Here is a 17175-nt window from a genome sequence, read left to right as displayed (position 1 = left end):
TGCTCACCACGGATGCGAGCCTGTGAGGGTGGGGACCCCACTGTCAGGAACTGACGGCCCAGGGAAAATGGGACAAGGAAGAGGCGGGATGGAATATAAACTGGCTGGAAGCCCAAGCAGTCCGACTGGCCTGTCTACAATTCGGCCACAGACTCTGGGGTGAGTCTGTCAGACAACACCACAACAGTTGCCTACATCAACCACCAGGGAGGAACCAGAAGCCAACAGGTGTCCCTGGAGATAGACCCCCTCACGGCGTGGGCGGAAACAAATCTGCAAGGGATCTCAGCCTCCCACATCGTGGGAAAGGACAACATTTCTGCGGACTACCTCAGCAGAGAAAGCCTAGATCCAGGGGAATGGACACTGTCTACCACAGCCTTCCTGTTGATAGTATAAACCACTGGGGAACCCCAGCCATGGATCTACTGGCAACCCAAGTTCCCAAGTTTTTAGCTGCAGACGAGAACCACAATCCCGGGGAAAAGACGCCCTCATTCAGACCTGACCACAGGAAGACCTTCTGTACGCTTTTCCCCCATGGCCACTACTGGGCAGAGTCATCCGCAAGATAGAACACCACAGGGGACTAGTACTTCTAGTGGCCCCGGACTGTCCAAGAAGACCATGATACGCAGACATGCGAAGACTTCTTGCAGGGAACCCTCTGTGCCTACCTCCACACAGGGACCTTCTCAGGCAAGGACTGATCTTCCACGAAGACCCAACTCAATTCTCTCTTATGGTCTGGCCATTGAGAGGACTCATCTGAAGAAGAGCGGATACTCTAAGGCAGTGATTGACACCTTGCTCCGAGCAGGCAAGTTCTCCACATCTGTAGCTTACATACGAATATGGAGAGTATTTGAAGCCTGGTGTGAGGACCGCAAGATCCTTCCACAAAAGTCAAAATCCCCATGATCTGGAATTTCTGTAGGCAACTTGAAGAAGGGGTTGTCTCTCAACTCCCTCAAGGTTCAGGTGGCCGTGCTGGCCCCTGCTTCAGAGCCAAAGTGGATGGCATCAATTTATCAACCCATCCTGATGTTTCCCGCTTCCTGAGAGGGGTCAAACAAATCCGACCACCATTAAAGTGGCCGGTGCCCCTATGGAATCTGTCTAGTACTAGACTTCCTAGCAGGAACTTCCTTCAGACCTACACGCAGTCTGTCACTACGGCTCCTGACCCTGAAGACTGCATTCCTAGTGGCAGTATGTTCAGCCCGTCGCATCGCCGAGCTTCAAGCGCTATCCTGTAGGGAACAGTTCCTCAGGTTCACACCGGGATCCACACAACTACGCACTATCCCCTCTTTTCTTCCGAAGGTGGTTTCTCAATTTCATCTAAACCAAGACCATCTCTCTGCCATCTCCAGACGAACACAAGGACTCTGAAGACTCGCGCCCTCTTTGCCATCTAAACGTCGGCAGACTCCTAGTCCGATACCTGGAAATATCGGAATCTGTATGAAAGACGGACCACCTATTCGTCCTTCACAGCAGGAAGAAACAGGGGGAAGCGGCTTCGCGGGGCAACCATAGCCCACTGGATCAAAGAAGTAATCAAGGCGGCCTACGTAGAGGCAGGGAAGCCTCCACCTCTACAAGTCCATTCTACAAAGGCCCAGGCAGTGTCCTGGGCGGAAACCAAGATGCTGACGCCTGCCGAGATCTGTCAGGCAGTGACGTGGTCCTCCATACATACCTTCTCCAGGTTCTACCGCCTGGATGTCCAGGCCCGGGAGGACACAACCTTTGCAAGGGCAGTACTAAGTGGGCCACGGGCAGCCTCCCACCCGGTTCGGGAGTAGCTTTTGTACATCCCATTGGTCCTGAGTCCATCTGGCTACACTAAAGAAAACAAAATTATCAGGTAATTTCTCCAATGTTCCTGAAAACTTTAAAAATCTATTTTAGCCCTCAACTCTTTTGGAATATAATTCCAAACATTAGGACAAAAAAAAAAAGTCGTCTTCCTGGTTTCCACAAAAAAACTTTTTTTGGAGGAGGAACAGCCAGGAGAAGGTTGGGCTTTATGAAGATTTCTTGTGTAATTATAATCCATCAGCTTAGGCCTCAAATAATGCAGGTCATTACAGTGTAGAAGAGCCTTAAAAACCATGCCAGGAACTTTAAACTGCACTTGGAAAAGCACTGGAAGTCAATGAAGGGTTTTTTTCAATGCAGGCAAAATATATGATCATGCCTAGAAGCTTTCCTAGAAAGCTCTGAAAACATTTATTTAGGCCTGCATGAGATGGGACTCTCATGACCAGTGCATATAGCTTGTTGCATCGCTGTCATCAAATACTATTAACAGGAAAACAGTGTCGTTTTCTCTCAGATTGTAAAGTAGGTGTCTCTCTGAATTGACCATGCAAACAAAACAGTAAAATTTACTGTTTATAGATTCTTTTCATTTGTGATTCTAGTAGCTAGCTAGATAATTTGGCAGTGGGATGTTATCCTATTCATTCAGTCATCTGACTTTAATAAAGTTATACTTCCTTAATCATGATCATCTGTGACCAATTTACTGATGCATTTCACCTACAAGGACTAATTTTATGTGAACACTAGCGGTACCCGGCCACGCGTTGCAGTGGCAGAGTCAGGTTCTTTACCCTCCCTCCCCCTTCCCTTTGCTCATTTACCTCAGTCACTCATCCTCCTCCCCCTTGGTTCCCTCCCCTGTCCCCACTCCAACTCTCTCCCCTCACACTCATCTCTCCCCTCATCCTCCCTCCCCTGACACTCACCTCCCCCCTCATTCTCCCTCCCCTCACTGTCACCTCCCCCCGCCTACTGCCTACCCTTTAGATCAGAAAACCTTTGTCTTTCTATTTCTGTGGGAACCCCCCCTAATCCCAACCCTTTAAATCAAATAATAACCCCCCACCCTCCTGCCCCCTCCCAAGACCTGGGAAATTAAAATTGTTGGTGCTACATGTGGTCTGTCCCTGGGCATCTGCGCGTTATGTAGCCAAATAGGGGAGTGCCTAACCAAATTTGCACTTCCAAATTTGTTTTGTGGTCTGGGGAGGGCTATTTTGGTGCGTTCCCGAGATCGTGCAAGTTTAGTGTATGTATTTGTGTGTGAACCTCCCCCTTCCCCCAAAAAACAACCCTATGAGAAAAGTTATCTTAAACTAACCACCCCACACTCCCCTGCCCCCCCCCCCAGAGTTGCTGAATGAATGAATCCTGCCCCTCCTCTTGTGACCCCTCCCCAAGATGTTCGCAATAAATTCATTACCACCCCCCACCCTCCAGACCCCCCGAGACCTGATAAAAATGTCTGTCGGTGGAGCAGGCATTCAGGAGCGGTTCGGGAGCAATGTATTGGCGTTGGTCCGTCGGCTGCGAGCACTGAAACGGGTTCCGACGGCCCTTTGCCCTTACCATGTCAGTGGGGTGGAGCAATGGCAGCGGTAGGTCCTCTGACATAGTAAGGGCAAAGTCCGCCGGCTGCCAGTCCTGAAAATGGTGCCGAGGGGCCCTCGCCCTTACTATCTCACATGGGCTACTGCTGCCATTGGTGTCCCAGAGTGGCATAGTAAGGGAAAGGGCCCTCGGCGCCATGTTGATTGCTGGCAGCCGACGGCTGTAGTGCAGGAGATGTGTCCCGGACCGGTCCTGGCCCCCCGCTGGAGCCTCCCAGACTTCTGTCAGGTTTTGTGTGTGTTGTGAGGGCCTGGGAAGTAAATAAATTTGGCATGTGTGTGGGGGGTGTGAGGAGGGTGGTTTTGTGTGTGTTGGGAGGCTGTGGGAAGTAAATCAATTTGGCATGTGTGTGGGGAGTGTGAGGAGGGTGTATTTTATCTGTAAAGGAAATAGTTATCTTCCAGCGAAAAAAGTACGCGAATGTGTTAAAATGGAAGTGAAACGTGGACCTGGACTGGCGAAATGATTAGTGTAGCGTGTGTTAGTGTAAGGTGTAACAGATGGCGCTTACGTCCAGCAGATGTCGCTGTTTTCTGGAAAACATTTTTAAACCTATTTTACCTGTCACAGGTGTGACATACCTGTAATGTAAGAACCTTCCTGTATGCCAAATGAAGGTTGTGTCCAAATTTGAAAGCAACCTGTTCAGTGGTTTCTGAGATTAGCGATTTTGTCCAAACTATTTAACATTTTTATTTATATAGATTATTGCTCCTAAGAATATCTATAAAATGTACAGTAATTTATTAATAGAGTAATTCTTAAACTATTTTGTGTATTTTATTGTATTGCTAATAAATAGGAACATTAATAACTGCAATTTTTAAGAATCCATTTGTATGTGTGTGTATATTTATATACATATATGTATTTTCTTCTGTTTACAGGTTTTAGCAAACAGATTGTGGAGCTTCTTAATGAGCATAAAATCGTCTTTAGCAGTTTTGATATCTTTTCTGATGAGGAAATACGACAAGGGCTGAAAACCTATTCCAGTTGGCCTACATATCCCCAGTTCTATGTGTCTGGTGAGCTGATTGGAGGACTGGATATTGTAAAGGTTAGACATGGGAATTCTCTTTCTTGTGAGTTGAATGCATGTATATGTATATATTCTATATATATATGGAGTGTGTAGCTGAATTATACCTAATTATTTTAGCAGAACATATATATTTTTTTAAACTAGAGAAGTTTATATTTTTCAGGAGCTTGCCCAGTCTGGAGAACTGGAGAAAATATGCCCCAAGGCAAAAAACTTGGATGATAGGTAAGAACTGAAGTTTTCCTTGTTTTTCTGAATGTGGAGGAGCAGCATGGTTAGAGCATCAGGCTGAGAAACAAGGAAACCATGGTTTGAATCCTTCTCCCACTGATGCTCCTTGTGACTTTAGGCAACTCACTTCATCCTCCATTGCATCAGGTACAAACTGCGGCCTCATTCAGTAAGCAGCAGTATTTTTCCCCAATGGTGAGCTGATTGGAGGGAAAATACTGCAGGATTCATAGAGCCGCAGTAAATGACCCAGTGACTTAGTGAATCGCCTTGTCATTTGGTGAATCGGTCGTATTTTCTCGCAGGGCAAAATACAGTGGCAGCCAAAGGATGCCCAATGAATGTGGGGTGGTGGCCCCAAGACTGCAGGGCTGCTTGTCCCTGAGTTGTTCCCTCCCCCTGCTCCCGGAGGCAGCTGAGGTGGAGAAAAATTAAGAAAAAAAATGGAAGATGGCCATTGCTCAGGCCCAGACACTATGGAATGCTCTAGGCCCCTACTGGACAACCAGTGACATTTTTTAAGGTTGGGATCCTGGGGATAGGTGTCAGGAATCCACAAGACCACCAGAGATGTATCTTTGTATATGGGGTTTCCTGGGGTGGAGGGGTCCTCTGGACAACCAGGGCTATATGCCTCACTAAAGGAGTGTCTGGGAGAGGGGATCTTGGTCTCCCATCCTGGGGCTGGAAGTTTTTTCAGTGAAGGGAGAGGTTGAGAGTTGGAATGAAACTTTCACTGTTGCTTAAAAGGTTGGTTTTTTTTGTTTTGTTTGTTTTCCCTACTTTTTCGTCACAGCGGCCACCTCTGGGAGTGATTGGGGGAGGGGGGTTATATGCAGACCACCGGAGTTTATCACTTCATTGGAGAGGTGGGAGGGCTGACTTGGAGACGAGCACCCCCTTTAAGACTAGGCCATGGGTGCATTTGGACATGTGATAACTAACTAGTTTCATTTCACATATTGTGGCTTGCAAACTTTTTCACAAGCAGCAGCATTTGATTTACAATAGCAGAGGCTAATAATGAGCTCATTTACATACAAATAGTGCCAGGGCTCAGATAACGTGAGATGTTTGAAATGTTTTCTGTTATCCCTGCATGAACCCATTTTTTGTGTGGTAAATAGCCTAACGCAGCTTAGTGAAAGAGGCCGTTAAATTGTAAGCTCCCTGAGCAGGGGAATACCTATTATACCTTATTGTAACTCACCTAGAACTCAGATTTGGAATAAGATGAATAATCTAAAAACCATGCATTTACTGCAGTAGTACTTAGTTTTAATTACAGTGCAGCTATGTTCACACACATTATATCTTGACACTTAAATTATTTGCATACTTTCTGTGGTCTTTATCTGAAATAAGTGCTTGTGCTTTACACCCTGTTTTGTCCATTGTTCTATCATAGCAGTTATGACAAATCATTCTATTCCAAGCATTTGTATGCTGCATTTATAGTGCTGGTTTATGCTTATTTTAGGATGAGGCATTTTTTTTCTTTGTGTCCTTTGTGTAAGAATGTTTACTAGAGCAGCAGTTTGGCATGGCTAAAAATGTTTCCTGAGATTTATAATGCTGCTAAATATATATTGAATTGTTTTTTTGTTTTTTTTTCAACAGTCTATTTCTTTTGCTTTTTTTTTTTTGTTTTAGCTCAATTGGAACTTGCCTCTGTTGGGTTACGGTACTATAAGCTTTCATTTGTAACAATTAAAGGAGTTGTCTTTCACTTTTAATCTGCCACCTCCTTCTGCCCTTTCAGCTAAGCAATTACAGTGACAGTCCACAGATGAAGGTCAAAGACAGTGACTCCCTCCAGAACTCAATATATGTGCATCCTGAGCTGGGCCGCTATGTGTCATTGGCGTGCAAGGGCTGGGACTCCCTCTACCCAATGTATGCTTTTGTGAGGCTAAAAATAAATAGATGCTGAAATAATACAGTCCCTTCTCCCCGGTCTACCTCTTCTCCTCCCAATTACCCTATATAGGGTCCAGTGAAGGACAGATCATTTTTCCTACAAGCAAATACTTTTTAGGAGTGAATTAGGAAGATACTTGGACTTGAGTATCTGATTAGGTTCTTGTGCAATATACCTCATTTTTTGAAGCCATTCTTGAACTCAGATATTCAAACTCCATGATGTCCATCACTCCTCTACAGTTCAGCTTTTAGTTCTGTCGGCATGGATTAGATGCAATGCATATTTAAAATCTCCTCCTTTTTTTATTTTTTTTATTTTATATTCTTCCTTTTGTGACTGGTCAGCCATTTCAAAGCAGATTACATGAAGGTATTGTAAATATTTATCTATCCCCAGTGGGCTTACAATCTAAGAAGATGGCTTTTTTTTTTTTTTTTTTTTTTTAAGTTATGTGCACCCATATACTTACGTATGTGCGTCCATTCATATTTGATATGGTATTTTAGAATCTGCGTGGATGCATCTTTGCAGGTTCTAAAATATGCATATTTATGCCCTCTAACATACACCCACAGCTTCATGCATACTGGAGACTTTAGCACTTGCATTCTTTTTCCTACATGCACATACTTCCAGTTTTGCCAGGTCAAGCTCATTCCAAGATGTCTCTGCTAGCAAGGCAGCCCAATTTTATCACCTGGAAAATGGCCAGGCTGGCATCCTTGGTGCTGAAAAACAAGCACCAGCAGTTCCCCATCTGGGAGGTCCGGAGAAACAACCAGCTGGCGGGGCCTGCATAATGAATATAATCAGAGCCTCCTACCCCTGCTGGGTAAGTACCTTGTGGGAAATAAGTGGGTGGGGGCAGGGATGTGAGAGGGGATTGTGGGGGTTGTGTTAGGGCAAAAACCAAACAGCATAAATTGATGCATTAAGGGATAATAAAGAGCCATGAAACATTGGTTCAAAAGTTAACTAGAAAAAATATCGAAATACCATTGAGGAAGTCACAGAACCAACAAAATTGAACTAAGATTATTGTATTTTTAATTCTCTATGTAGATTGAGAGCCTCAAAGAAAGCCTCTGAGCTGGACCATAAGGAGGGAAGTAGCTTAACCAACTGTGATCCAGGCAGGAGGAGACCAGAGGTAAGTTCTCTAAATACCCATTAGGGAGATGTTAACATGGTCTGTTTCCTGTTTCTATCACAGGCTCCACTATTGCCCTGTCGCTCAACAAGATACACTCTCTGCCAAGAGCTGCAAGAATCCCTCATACACCAACTTCTTTATAAATTCCCTGGGACATGGCCTGCCCTGTTATGAAGCACTACTTTTAATGCACTCATAGGCCAACTGTTGAAGTAAGTGGGATGTTAGAAACTTACTCCTTATTCCCTTTCTAGTGACTGTCAATGCCTCCCTTCCAACAAGAACACTGCCTTGTTGCAGTTTCATAGCTGTTGACAGCATGGAATCCAAGACACACTCAAACGCATACGTTCCAGCCCCTGAGGCTACCTCATAGCCCTTATCACTAGGTAGGCATCACACTATACAGAAGCCATGCTATTTCTGGGAGCCTAAATATGACCTTGCAACCCACAGATAAGATCACTTCCTATCGCCTTCTCCTCTCCCATAAATGGAATGCACTCTGATAATTTGCATGATGCTGCACATCATATCCCGTGCATATCAGCTGACTCCTTGACACATACTTCTGTATCTGTTTACAGACTCTAGCAGCTCAGAGGAGGAGGAGCATCCAGCCCCTTCTGCTAGAGCAGCAGCTGTTCTGGCTGCAGGAGACCAGAAGCCATCACCTCCAGTGGACCCTGCAGCGGCACAGCAGCCACCCCTCAACAGGCGGCCCCAGGCCTCAGCTTGAAGAGTCATCGCTTCCTCACCCCAGCCTGTTAGGGCTGCCTCCTCCCTATTTTGCCCCAGGACATTCAGATGCAGGTCCTGAGGCAGCCCAGCTATTGCTGGGCGAGACAGTTGTGCAGCTTGCTGGCTAGCTTCCCCTGGATTCAGGCCTGCCCCTCATGGCAGCAGAAGTGGGCTTTGTGGCTGGAGCAACAGTTCCAAGCCAAGAGTCCCAGTCTTTAGCAGCTATCTCGGAAGCAGTTCAGAAGATCAGGGAGGATATCTGTGGGCTGTGAGTTGATTTTTGGGAGGCAGGTGGATATGGTGGAGTGACTCACCCAGGCTCAAGAGGGATTCACGGCTGCTGTTGAGATGGTGAACTTCCGACTCCCTAGGCTTATCAGGACCATGCCTTTAGAGGTTCCTGGGTCCTTTTAATTTTAGTAAATGGTTTTATCCTTAGTTTTTCACACCCTACCCTCCTTTATTAAAAAAAAAAAAAAAAGTAGTTTAAAATAATTTAATAAGTTAATTTTAAATTTATATTTTGATTTTCCTTATGCCTGATAAGGACTATGTCCTCCCAGAGTCTTGCCCACTTCAGGACAGCCTACTGCACTCACACCCACATGTGCAATGCACTTAGCTAGTCATGCAGCTCTGTCCTCTAATCTCTATCCTCCACTCCATCTACCCTTACAGCTGTCTCTGTTTAACTCCAGGTTATTTGGGGCTGCATTCTATACCTAACTCCCCTGAATGTCCTTGTTATAATGAGCACAACACATTTGAGCTGCAAGTCATCTTGTAGGTCTTACCTCATCAAAGTGCCAGAGAGATGAGTGCTATGAAACAACATATACTGGTATAGCATATACATTGAAACACATTGTCTGCGTCACCACTACTAACATCACTCAGCAGGGAAACAAGGAGCTGACGTTTAATGGCCCTTTCACCAACAGCAAACCTTTCAGAAGAGAAGATGTCCTGTAGAGGTGCAGGTAGGAGCTTCTTTCTACAGAATCTGGGTGCATCAAGTTCTAATAATTCATGGCTGTCTCCCAAAAGCTGGTTATGTCTTTCAAAGAAATAGGGCACAAAATCACTTACCCTACGGTGATGAAAAACAGCCTGGAATTCAAAAGGTGTCTGATGTAACTACTGGCCCTATCCTCAGCTTCTCCCTGCTTTCATTGGATCTCCTCCCCAGTAGGTGCAAACTTACTTCCACAAGGCTACCAGCATCTTTCTGGAATTCCCTTCATCGCAATGCCCACACTTAATTTCTCTGAAAGACCCACATGCTAATGGAGGTCTGCCTGTCAGAGCACAGGTTCCTCTTGGCCCCTATCTTCTACTAGGCTTGTAGACTAAAGGAGTATTTGAAGGCTTTCACATTAAAGCTCCCAGCTGTGAGCTATCAGGGACTCCTTGATATTTGCACCACTTATAATTGAGAAGAACCCAGATAAAGCAAGCCTTCAGAGCTTGGGGGCAGTCATTTTGAAGCAGGGTCTGAACAGTCTGTTCCCTCTGCTGCTTCCAGTCCTGATATTAGTTACACTAAATGAGTCTGTAGGGTAGACGCAGCAAATAAGACCCAGCAGAAACTAACACTCGTATGTCTTCTAATACACAGGACATAAATAGTAACCAAAAAGACTGTTTACAGATGAAAGAAGTTCTTACCCTTACTAATTAAATACCAGTTATAGAGAATAAAATCTAAGGCCAATAAAATTAAGTTCAAGGTTTCATATAATTAGTTATCCACAAAGGCCCTGTTTTCCTTACATCCAATTACATAGCTTATGGACTAAGGTTACTAAATGCCTCCAGATTATAGAGACAAGCTGAGCCAGCCTTGATTTTATCCCCATTGAATACTCTGACCTGGAGTTATCTGGTAATTCTGTTTTCCCTGTACGTACCCGGATCAGTCCAGACTGTGGGTTGAGCCTCCTGTCCAGCAGATGGAGACAGACCAAAACTGAAAGGGTAGACAGAGCCTACCCTGCAACCCTTCAGTATTTGTCTGTCTCCAGCAGATGCCAGCACATCACCCTGCGGTTCCCTGGATTAATTCCTTAGCCTTTTTGCCCTGTTGGGTTTCTTTTCTTTTATTTCTGTCAGATCAAGCAAGTATTTTTATTCTCATTAAATTAAAAAAAAAAAAAAGTGACAGTTTTGTCAGACTTTGAACAGGCTCTGTCTCTCTCAGGAGACAGAGCTGTCTTCTCGCTCTTGGGGGACCTGGGGGGGGGGGGGTTAACCCCTTGTTTTATGCAGCCTAGGCTCCCTTCCCGGTGAACCTTCTGTTGGGGTGATACTGGTGGTCCAGTCACTCCCCCTATTTAGCTGCCATTTGCCTCACTATCTCCCGGGATGCTCAATTCCCCGGCTGTGACAGCAAGGAAGCTCATTCCCCTGCATTTTTAAAGTAAATAAATAAATAAATAAAGAGGCTTGGGGCACTTCAGCTTAAGGGGCTGACTGTTTTCACTCGGCAGCTTTTGTTGTTTAACTAGGGAGCGAGCAGGGTTCATTCTCCTGCACCCGTCCCTCAGCACCGGACAGCTCAGCTATTTTTAGCTCTCCTCGCGGCTTTTTTTCTCTGCAGTCATGCCACATTCTAATCAGTGCCTGGCCTGCGGGGAGCCACTCCAGCAAGGAGGAGTCCTAGTCCATCCTTACCTGGACGATTGGCTCATGCGGACCAAGTCGGAGACCCTCTGTAGGCTGGCAGTCGACCGGGGTCCTTGCTCTCCTCACCTCTCTCGGGTGGATAGTCAATTTTCCCAAGAGCAATCTGCAGCCCTCCCAGGTCTTGGAATTTCTGAGGGCGTGCTTCGATACCGGAGTCGGCAAGGTATTCCTGCAGGACGCTCGAGCATTCAAACTGATGGACCAAGTGCAAAATCTCCTCTCGCTTCCGCTTCCTACGGCGTGGGATTACCTTCAACTGCTGGGAACCATTGCTTCCACTATAGACCTGGTCCCCTGGGCTTTTGCGCATATGCGACCCTTTACAGATAGCTTTGCTATCCCGCTGGAAGCCGGTGTCGGAACAATTTAGGACTGTACTCCCGCTCTCCGACTCTACCATTGCCAACATACAATGGTGGCCATCGCTGACACACCTCCTGAGGGGATGTTCCTACAGACTCCGCAGTGGATTGTAGTCACGACAGATGCCAATCTCTCCGGGTGGGGAGCAGTCTGCCAGTCTCAAGCTCCGCAGGGATACTGGTCCCCAGTCCAATCCCGCTGGCACATCAATCACCTGGAGGCCCAGGCAGTCCGCCTGACTCGCCAGTTTTTTCTGCCTCTTATTCGCCGCAAGGCAGTGTGAGTACTCTCGGACAACTCCACCACGTTGGCTTATATCAATCAACAGGGGGGCACCCTGAGTCGCCTGTTGGCCCTGAAAGCCAGCAAGCTCTTTGCCTGGGTGGAGCGTCACTTGGAGCGCCTAGCAGCCTCCCATATAGCGGGCAAGGAGAATGTACAACCGATTTCCTGAGTTGTCAACGTCTCGATCCAGGTGAGTGGGAGTTATCAGAAAGAGCGATGGATATGATTGTCAGCAGGTAGGGTCCGCCGCACCTGGACCTGATGGGCGACCTTGAGCAATGACAAAGCTCCCAGGTTCTTCAGCCGCTGGAGGGAGCACTGTTCGGAAGGAGTGGATTCTCTAGTCCTTCCCTGGCCCCACGACGTCCTTCTATATGTGTTTCCTCCTTGGACTCTAGTGGGAAAGGGCCTACAAAGAATATAACTTCACAGGGGACCGGTTATCCTCGTGGCTCGCGAATGGCCCCGCAGACTGTGGTTCGCGGATCTGGTAAACCTGGCAACGGACGGTCCTCTTCGCCTCGGCCATCTTCCTCGCCTGCTCCGGCAGGGGTCCCGTATTTTTCGACCAGGTGGATCGTTTGTCTAGCGGCCTGGCTTTTGAACGGCGAAGACTAAGAAAGAAGGGATATAAAGAGGAAGTTATATCCACTCTGCTTCAAGCCCGTAAGCCGTCTACTTCACTGGCTTATGTCCGTGTTTGGAAAGTTTTTGAAAATGTCTGCGCGGAATCGGGTGTCTCGGCTCGTTCACCTCCGGTTTCTATGATTTTTTTCCTTCCTTCAGACGGGCTTCTCCAAGGGTCTTTCCTTCAGCTCTTTGCACGTCCAAATGTCCGCTCTTGGCTCCCTCTTAGGCACCATTGAGGGTCATGCGGTAGTGTCTCACCCGGATTTTGTCAGTTTCCTCAAGGGCGCCAAGGATTTGAAGCTGCCCGTCTGGGCCACTTGTCCTTCGTGGATAATTTAGTCCTTCGGGCTCTTTGTGAAGCACCTTTCGAACCTCTCTGTTGGGCTACCCTCAAGGATTTGACACTCAAGACCGTCTTCCTGGTTTCTATCTGCTCCGCCAGAAGGGTGTCGGAGATTCAAGCGTTGACCTGTCGGGAGCCTTTTCTGTGGCTTTCTGATTCGGGAGTTTCTCTCAAGACCGTACCTTCTTTCTTGCCGAAGGTTGTTTCTTCCTTTCATGTCAATCAGTCGGTGGAGCTTCCCGCATTCTCTCCTGAGGATATAGCGGGTCCAGTTGGGAGTGATCTTCGCTGCCTTGATGATGTAAAACGAGTTTTTTACTGCATTACCTTCAGGTTACCAATGACTTCCGGGTCTCAGATCATCTTTTTGTTCTGTGGAGTGGTCCAAATAGGGGCAACTAAGCTTCTAAGACTACGATTGCTCGGTGATTGAAGGAGGCAATTTCCTCGGCCTATATCTGCTAAGGCCGGGCGGTTCCGGAGGGCCTAAAGGCTCATTCCTTGCGTTCTCAGGCTGCTTCTTGGGTGGAGAGTCAATCGGTCTCTCCGCAGGAAATATGCAGGGCCGCTATGTGGAAATCCCTGCATACCTTTGCTCGACATTACCGCCTTGACGTACAGGCTCCAGTGTTTGGTTCCTTCGGTCGGAAGGTGCTTCGAGCAGGACTGTCTCGGTCCCACCCTTTGTAGGAAAGCTTTGCTATATCCCACGGTCTGGACTGATCCGGGTACGTACAGGGAAAGGAAAATTAGTTCTTACCTGTTAATTTTCGTTCCTGTAGTACTACGGATCAGTCCAGACACCCTCTCCTGTATTTTCTGTCGTCCACTCGAAGCTCTTTTTGCAGGTTACTGGATGTTTTTCATCGGTGATAATCCTTCAAGGCACCGAAAGCATCTGTTATTGATGACAATGGATATGCAAAAGCGTTCAGATACAGAGTCCATTCAATGTTGTTCAAATTGTTTAGTTTTTGTGAGTTCTCTCGTTACTTGCTTGAGTTCTCTGGTTACTTGCTTAATCTCTTACTGTTGTCTTTATTCTTATCTGCTTTGACAATGGTTATACTGAAGGGCTGCAGGGTAGGCTCTGTCCTGAATTAGGATACCCTTTCAGTTTTGGTCTGTCTCCATCTGCTGGACAGGAGGCTCAACCCACGGTCTGGACTGATCCGTGGAACTACAGGAACGAAAATTAACAGGTAAGAACTAATTTTCCTATAGACCAACTCTATATACTCGCATATTAGAACAATATATGCATATACTGTTTTACAGGCACTGTACACACTTGCATATCTATCTCTCTATACACACACATATATGTGCAGTGAATTTATATGTGTACAGGTTCTATGCAAAAATTTGCTATTTTATAAAAGTTCACATGTAAATTTTATGTGCATAAATACTGCCCTTTTATACATGTATTTGTCACACTTGCGCATGAATGTGGGTATATAAGACCCAGGTCTCATAGCCTGTGTTCCTAACTGCACGGTCTGGAAGGAAGCCTAACTTCCAGTCATGGGAGGTAACCTTCTTGTGAAGGGAGATAATTTAAAGTCCAGCACATCTTATATGGGAAGGAATTACGGAAAGTAGGAGCCTACTGGAAAGAGCAGACCTAGGAGAATATCTATCGACTGAATGTTGTAAGGGTCTGTGGGTAGTTCCTGCCTCGTGCCAGCAGGTGCCCTCAGTGGGACATGAATTCCTGCTGCTTAGTCCTCCAAGGTCTATGGTGGCCATGTTTGGTGCTGCCTCATAGTTAAAAGCCAACCTCATAGAGTAAGTACCTTGCCTCAGCTTAGGTCCTAGTTAGCCCTAATTGTAGCCCCCATATCTGTTCCTGTTTAAGCTCTGTTTGGCCTAAATCTGTGGCCTTATTTATCTGTCTGTTCTGTCTTGTTGTTTTATCCTGTGTATGGTCCTGTTTTATCTGTGTATGGTGTTTTATCTGTGTATGGTCCTAATCTGGGGTCTTCCAGTCTCTTTTCTGTTTTGTCTGTTTGCCCCAGTCTTTTCGGGCACTCCCAGTCTCTTCTTTGTTTTGTGGGTGCCTTTCATTTCCTTGCAGTTCAGCCCTATCTTAATGGATGTCCTTCAGTTCCTGCCCTCGGAGGAAGGTACCTCCTGCTTAAGTCTTGCCAGCCACTAGTACCTGAGGGCTTATCTCGAGGGGAAGGTACCCTGTACAGGCTCTGTCCAAACCAGTCTCTCCAGCATCTAGCCCACTCCCTGTCCTTGGAGTATGAAACGATAGCATGATGGGACAAATGCAGTCTTCAGCAAACAGGAGTGTGCAAGACGTCACACAAATGGCGAGATCTTGGACGTGAAGTCAAAGAAAAGCTGTAGATGAGGGAGAAGGCAGACACTTGGAAAAGAGGGTAGCTTCTCTGGTTATAAAAAAAAAAAAAAAGAGGATGAGTTTCTTTGTACTCCAGCAAAGAGCCACATGTTGGCAGACCAGCTTGTAGGCCCAAGACAGGACATCCAGGACCTGAAGAAGTGGTGTGGTAAGAGATACAAGACCTTGGCCTGATGCTGCAAGAGGAACTGCAGGCAATGACTGCAGTGTGGAGGGAGATGCTGCAGAAGTTGCCACCATGCTAACCACAACCTACGTGGAATGCTCCATGGCAGCCTCACGGGTCCCTGGATGCTGCCTCCTTCATAATTTGCTCCACCACCATCCTGGATTGTTCCTCTACCTGCTGCATTTCCAGTCAGGTAGAAGGCTACCCCAGTGTGTCCATCACCACCCATGATGGGACCTCTGCCTTGTATGGCTACATCACTTGCATCTATGCATCCTCCAGCAATATCTCCAGTGCCACAAAAGAAGGCTTCCCCCTCTGTGTGCACAGGTGGGGACTCTTCTGTTATAGAGATGACTTTTGTGTGACTGCTGAAGAGGAGATAAGGGATGGCTTCATCTTGTGCAACTGCTGAAGAGGCCTCCCTAAAATTAGTTTTCAGGAGCAACTCCTCCCCTCCAAAGCCCTCTTGCAGCTTTCACCCCTTGTCCCTACCCTCAGTGTCTATGTTCTCTGAAGGCGTTGTGAGTAGTGACCAGACACCGCTGCGCAGGAGCACCAGACTGACCCAATCCAAGAAACTGGAATCGCCCCCCAAAAAGAGAGGATGGCTTAGAAAGCATTACATTTTTTTTCTAAGCATAGGTATCACCATTGTCTTGTAAATGCACCTTCACCATTGAAAATGTCTTTGAATAAGATACATCTTTGAATAAGATACATCACCAGACTAACCAACTGCCTGTTGGTTAGTCTGGTGATGTATCTTTTGCAATTCCTTCTCACTCAAATCATATGTCTCTATGGAGGAGGCAGGCATTCTGCAGAAGGCTACAAAAATCTGACCTTTGTAGGATTGTAGAGAAGACATCCTCCATTCTGTCCAGGCAGCAGTAACACGTTTTTAATAGGACAAAGGTTCTCTGTATGACCGTCCTGGTCTGGTGGAGGACCTTTTAGCACACATCTGCTGCAGCCTGTTGATATGCCAGCAGACTCATGAGCCAGATTTGAGTGAATATCTCCTGTAGGGGACGAGGCAGAGAAGAGCAGAGTGAGATATCACAATGTGGCAGGCAGTGAGGCCATTTCCTGGTAGAGGCGTGTCTCCTGGGCCAAAATGGTAAGGCCATCTTAGATACCTGGGAGAGAAAAGGGCAAAGGTAAATTGCTCTCTGGTTGTAGTGAGAGCAGCATAGCTACCTAGAAGCCAACCCCTAGTGATGAGATCTTTCTGAAAGCGGTCATGAATTCCTGACTGTGAAAAGATGTAGGCATTGTGACAGGATCCTGGAAACTTGGGCATTACATCCATGATGATCCCCTTGGCATTTACAAGAAAATGGTGATACCTTTGCTTAGAAAAAAAAAGTACTGCATCCCAGTCACATGTTGAGGGAGTGGAATCTCTTGCAGCTGTGCAAGATGGGATGGTTGCCTGCTGGTGCCCTTACAGGGGCATGAGGTTCAACAAAGCTTTCTCCACTGCTGGCCCCATTTTGTTTTTTTTTAAACTCCTGCCTGCTGAATTGTGTAACATGATAGTTCATAAGTTGTTTAAAAATCTTTGAAAACATTCCTTAAAAAAAAAACAAAAAAAAACTTTTTTGATAATTTCTCTTATTTGCCTTTCATCTGCAGGCCCAGCCTACATCAACATTGTAATTTTGTCTTTTTGTTTTGTAGTTTGTTAGTGTGTTTGATCTTTTATTATGCATGTCACCTTGTTCCCCACCCCAAACTGCTGTGGAGGGTGTGGGCTATAAATCATTTAAAATAAATAAAAAT

At 46.3% G+C, this 17175-nt stretch overlaps 1 protein-coding gene across 3 annotated transcripts in view; it reads left to right on the top strand.

Moving 5' to 3' along the window:
* Positions 1-17175, top strand: part of GLRX3 (glutaredoxin 3) — a 197430-nt gene that overhangs the window by 104737 nt on the left and 75518 nt on the right. For all 3 annotated transcript variants that reach the window (XM_029609995.1, XM_029609996.1, XM_029609998.1), the window contains 2 exons: positions 4332-4504; positions 4653-4714. In XM_029609995.1, coding sequence (XP_029465855.1) covers positions 4332-4504; positions 4653-4714 — 235 coding nt within the window. The remainder of the gene's footprint in view (positions 1-4331; positions 4505-4652; positions 4715-17175) is intronic.

This window comes from Rhinatrema bivittatum, chromosome 7 (assembly GCF_901001135.1).
Source record: "Rhinatrema bivittatum chromosome 7, aRhiBiv1.1, whole genome shotgun sequence".
NCBI classification, from domain to species: domain Eukaryota; kingdom Metazoa; phylum Chordata; class Amphibia; order Gymnophiona; family Rhinatrematidae; genus Rhinatrema; species Rhinatrema bivittatum.
This window is presented reverse-complemented; position numbering and strand designations above follow the sequence as displayed.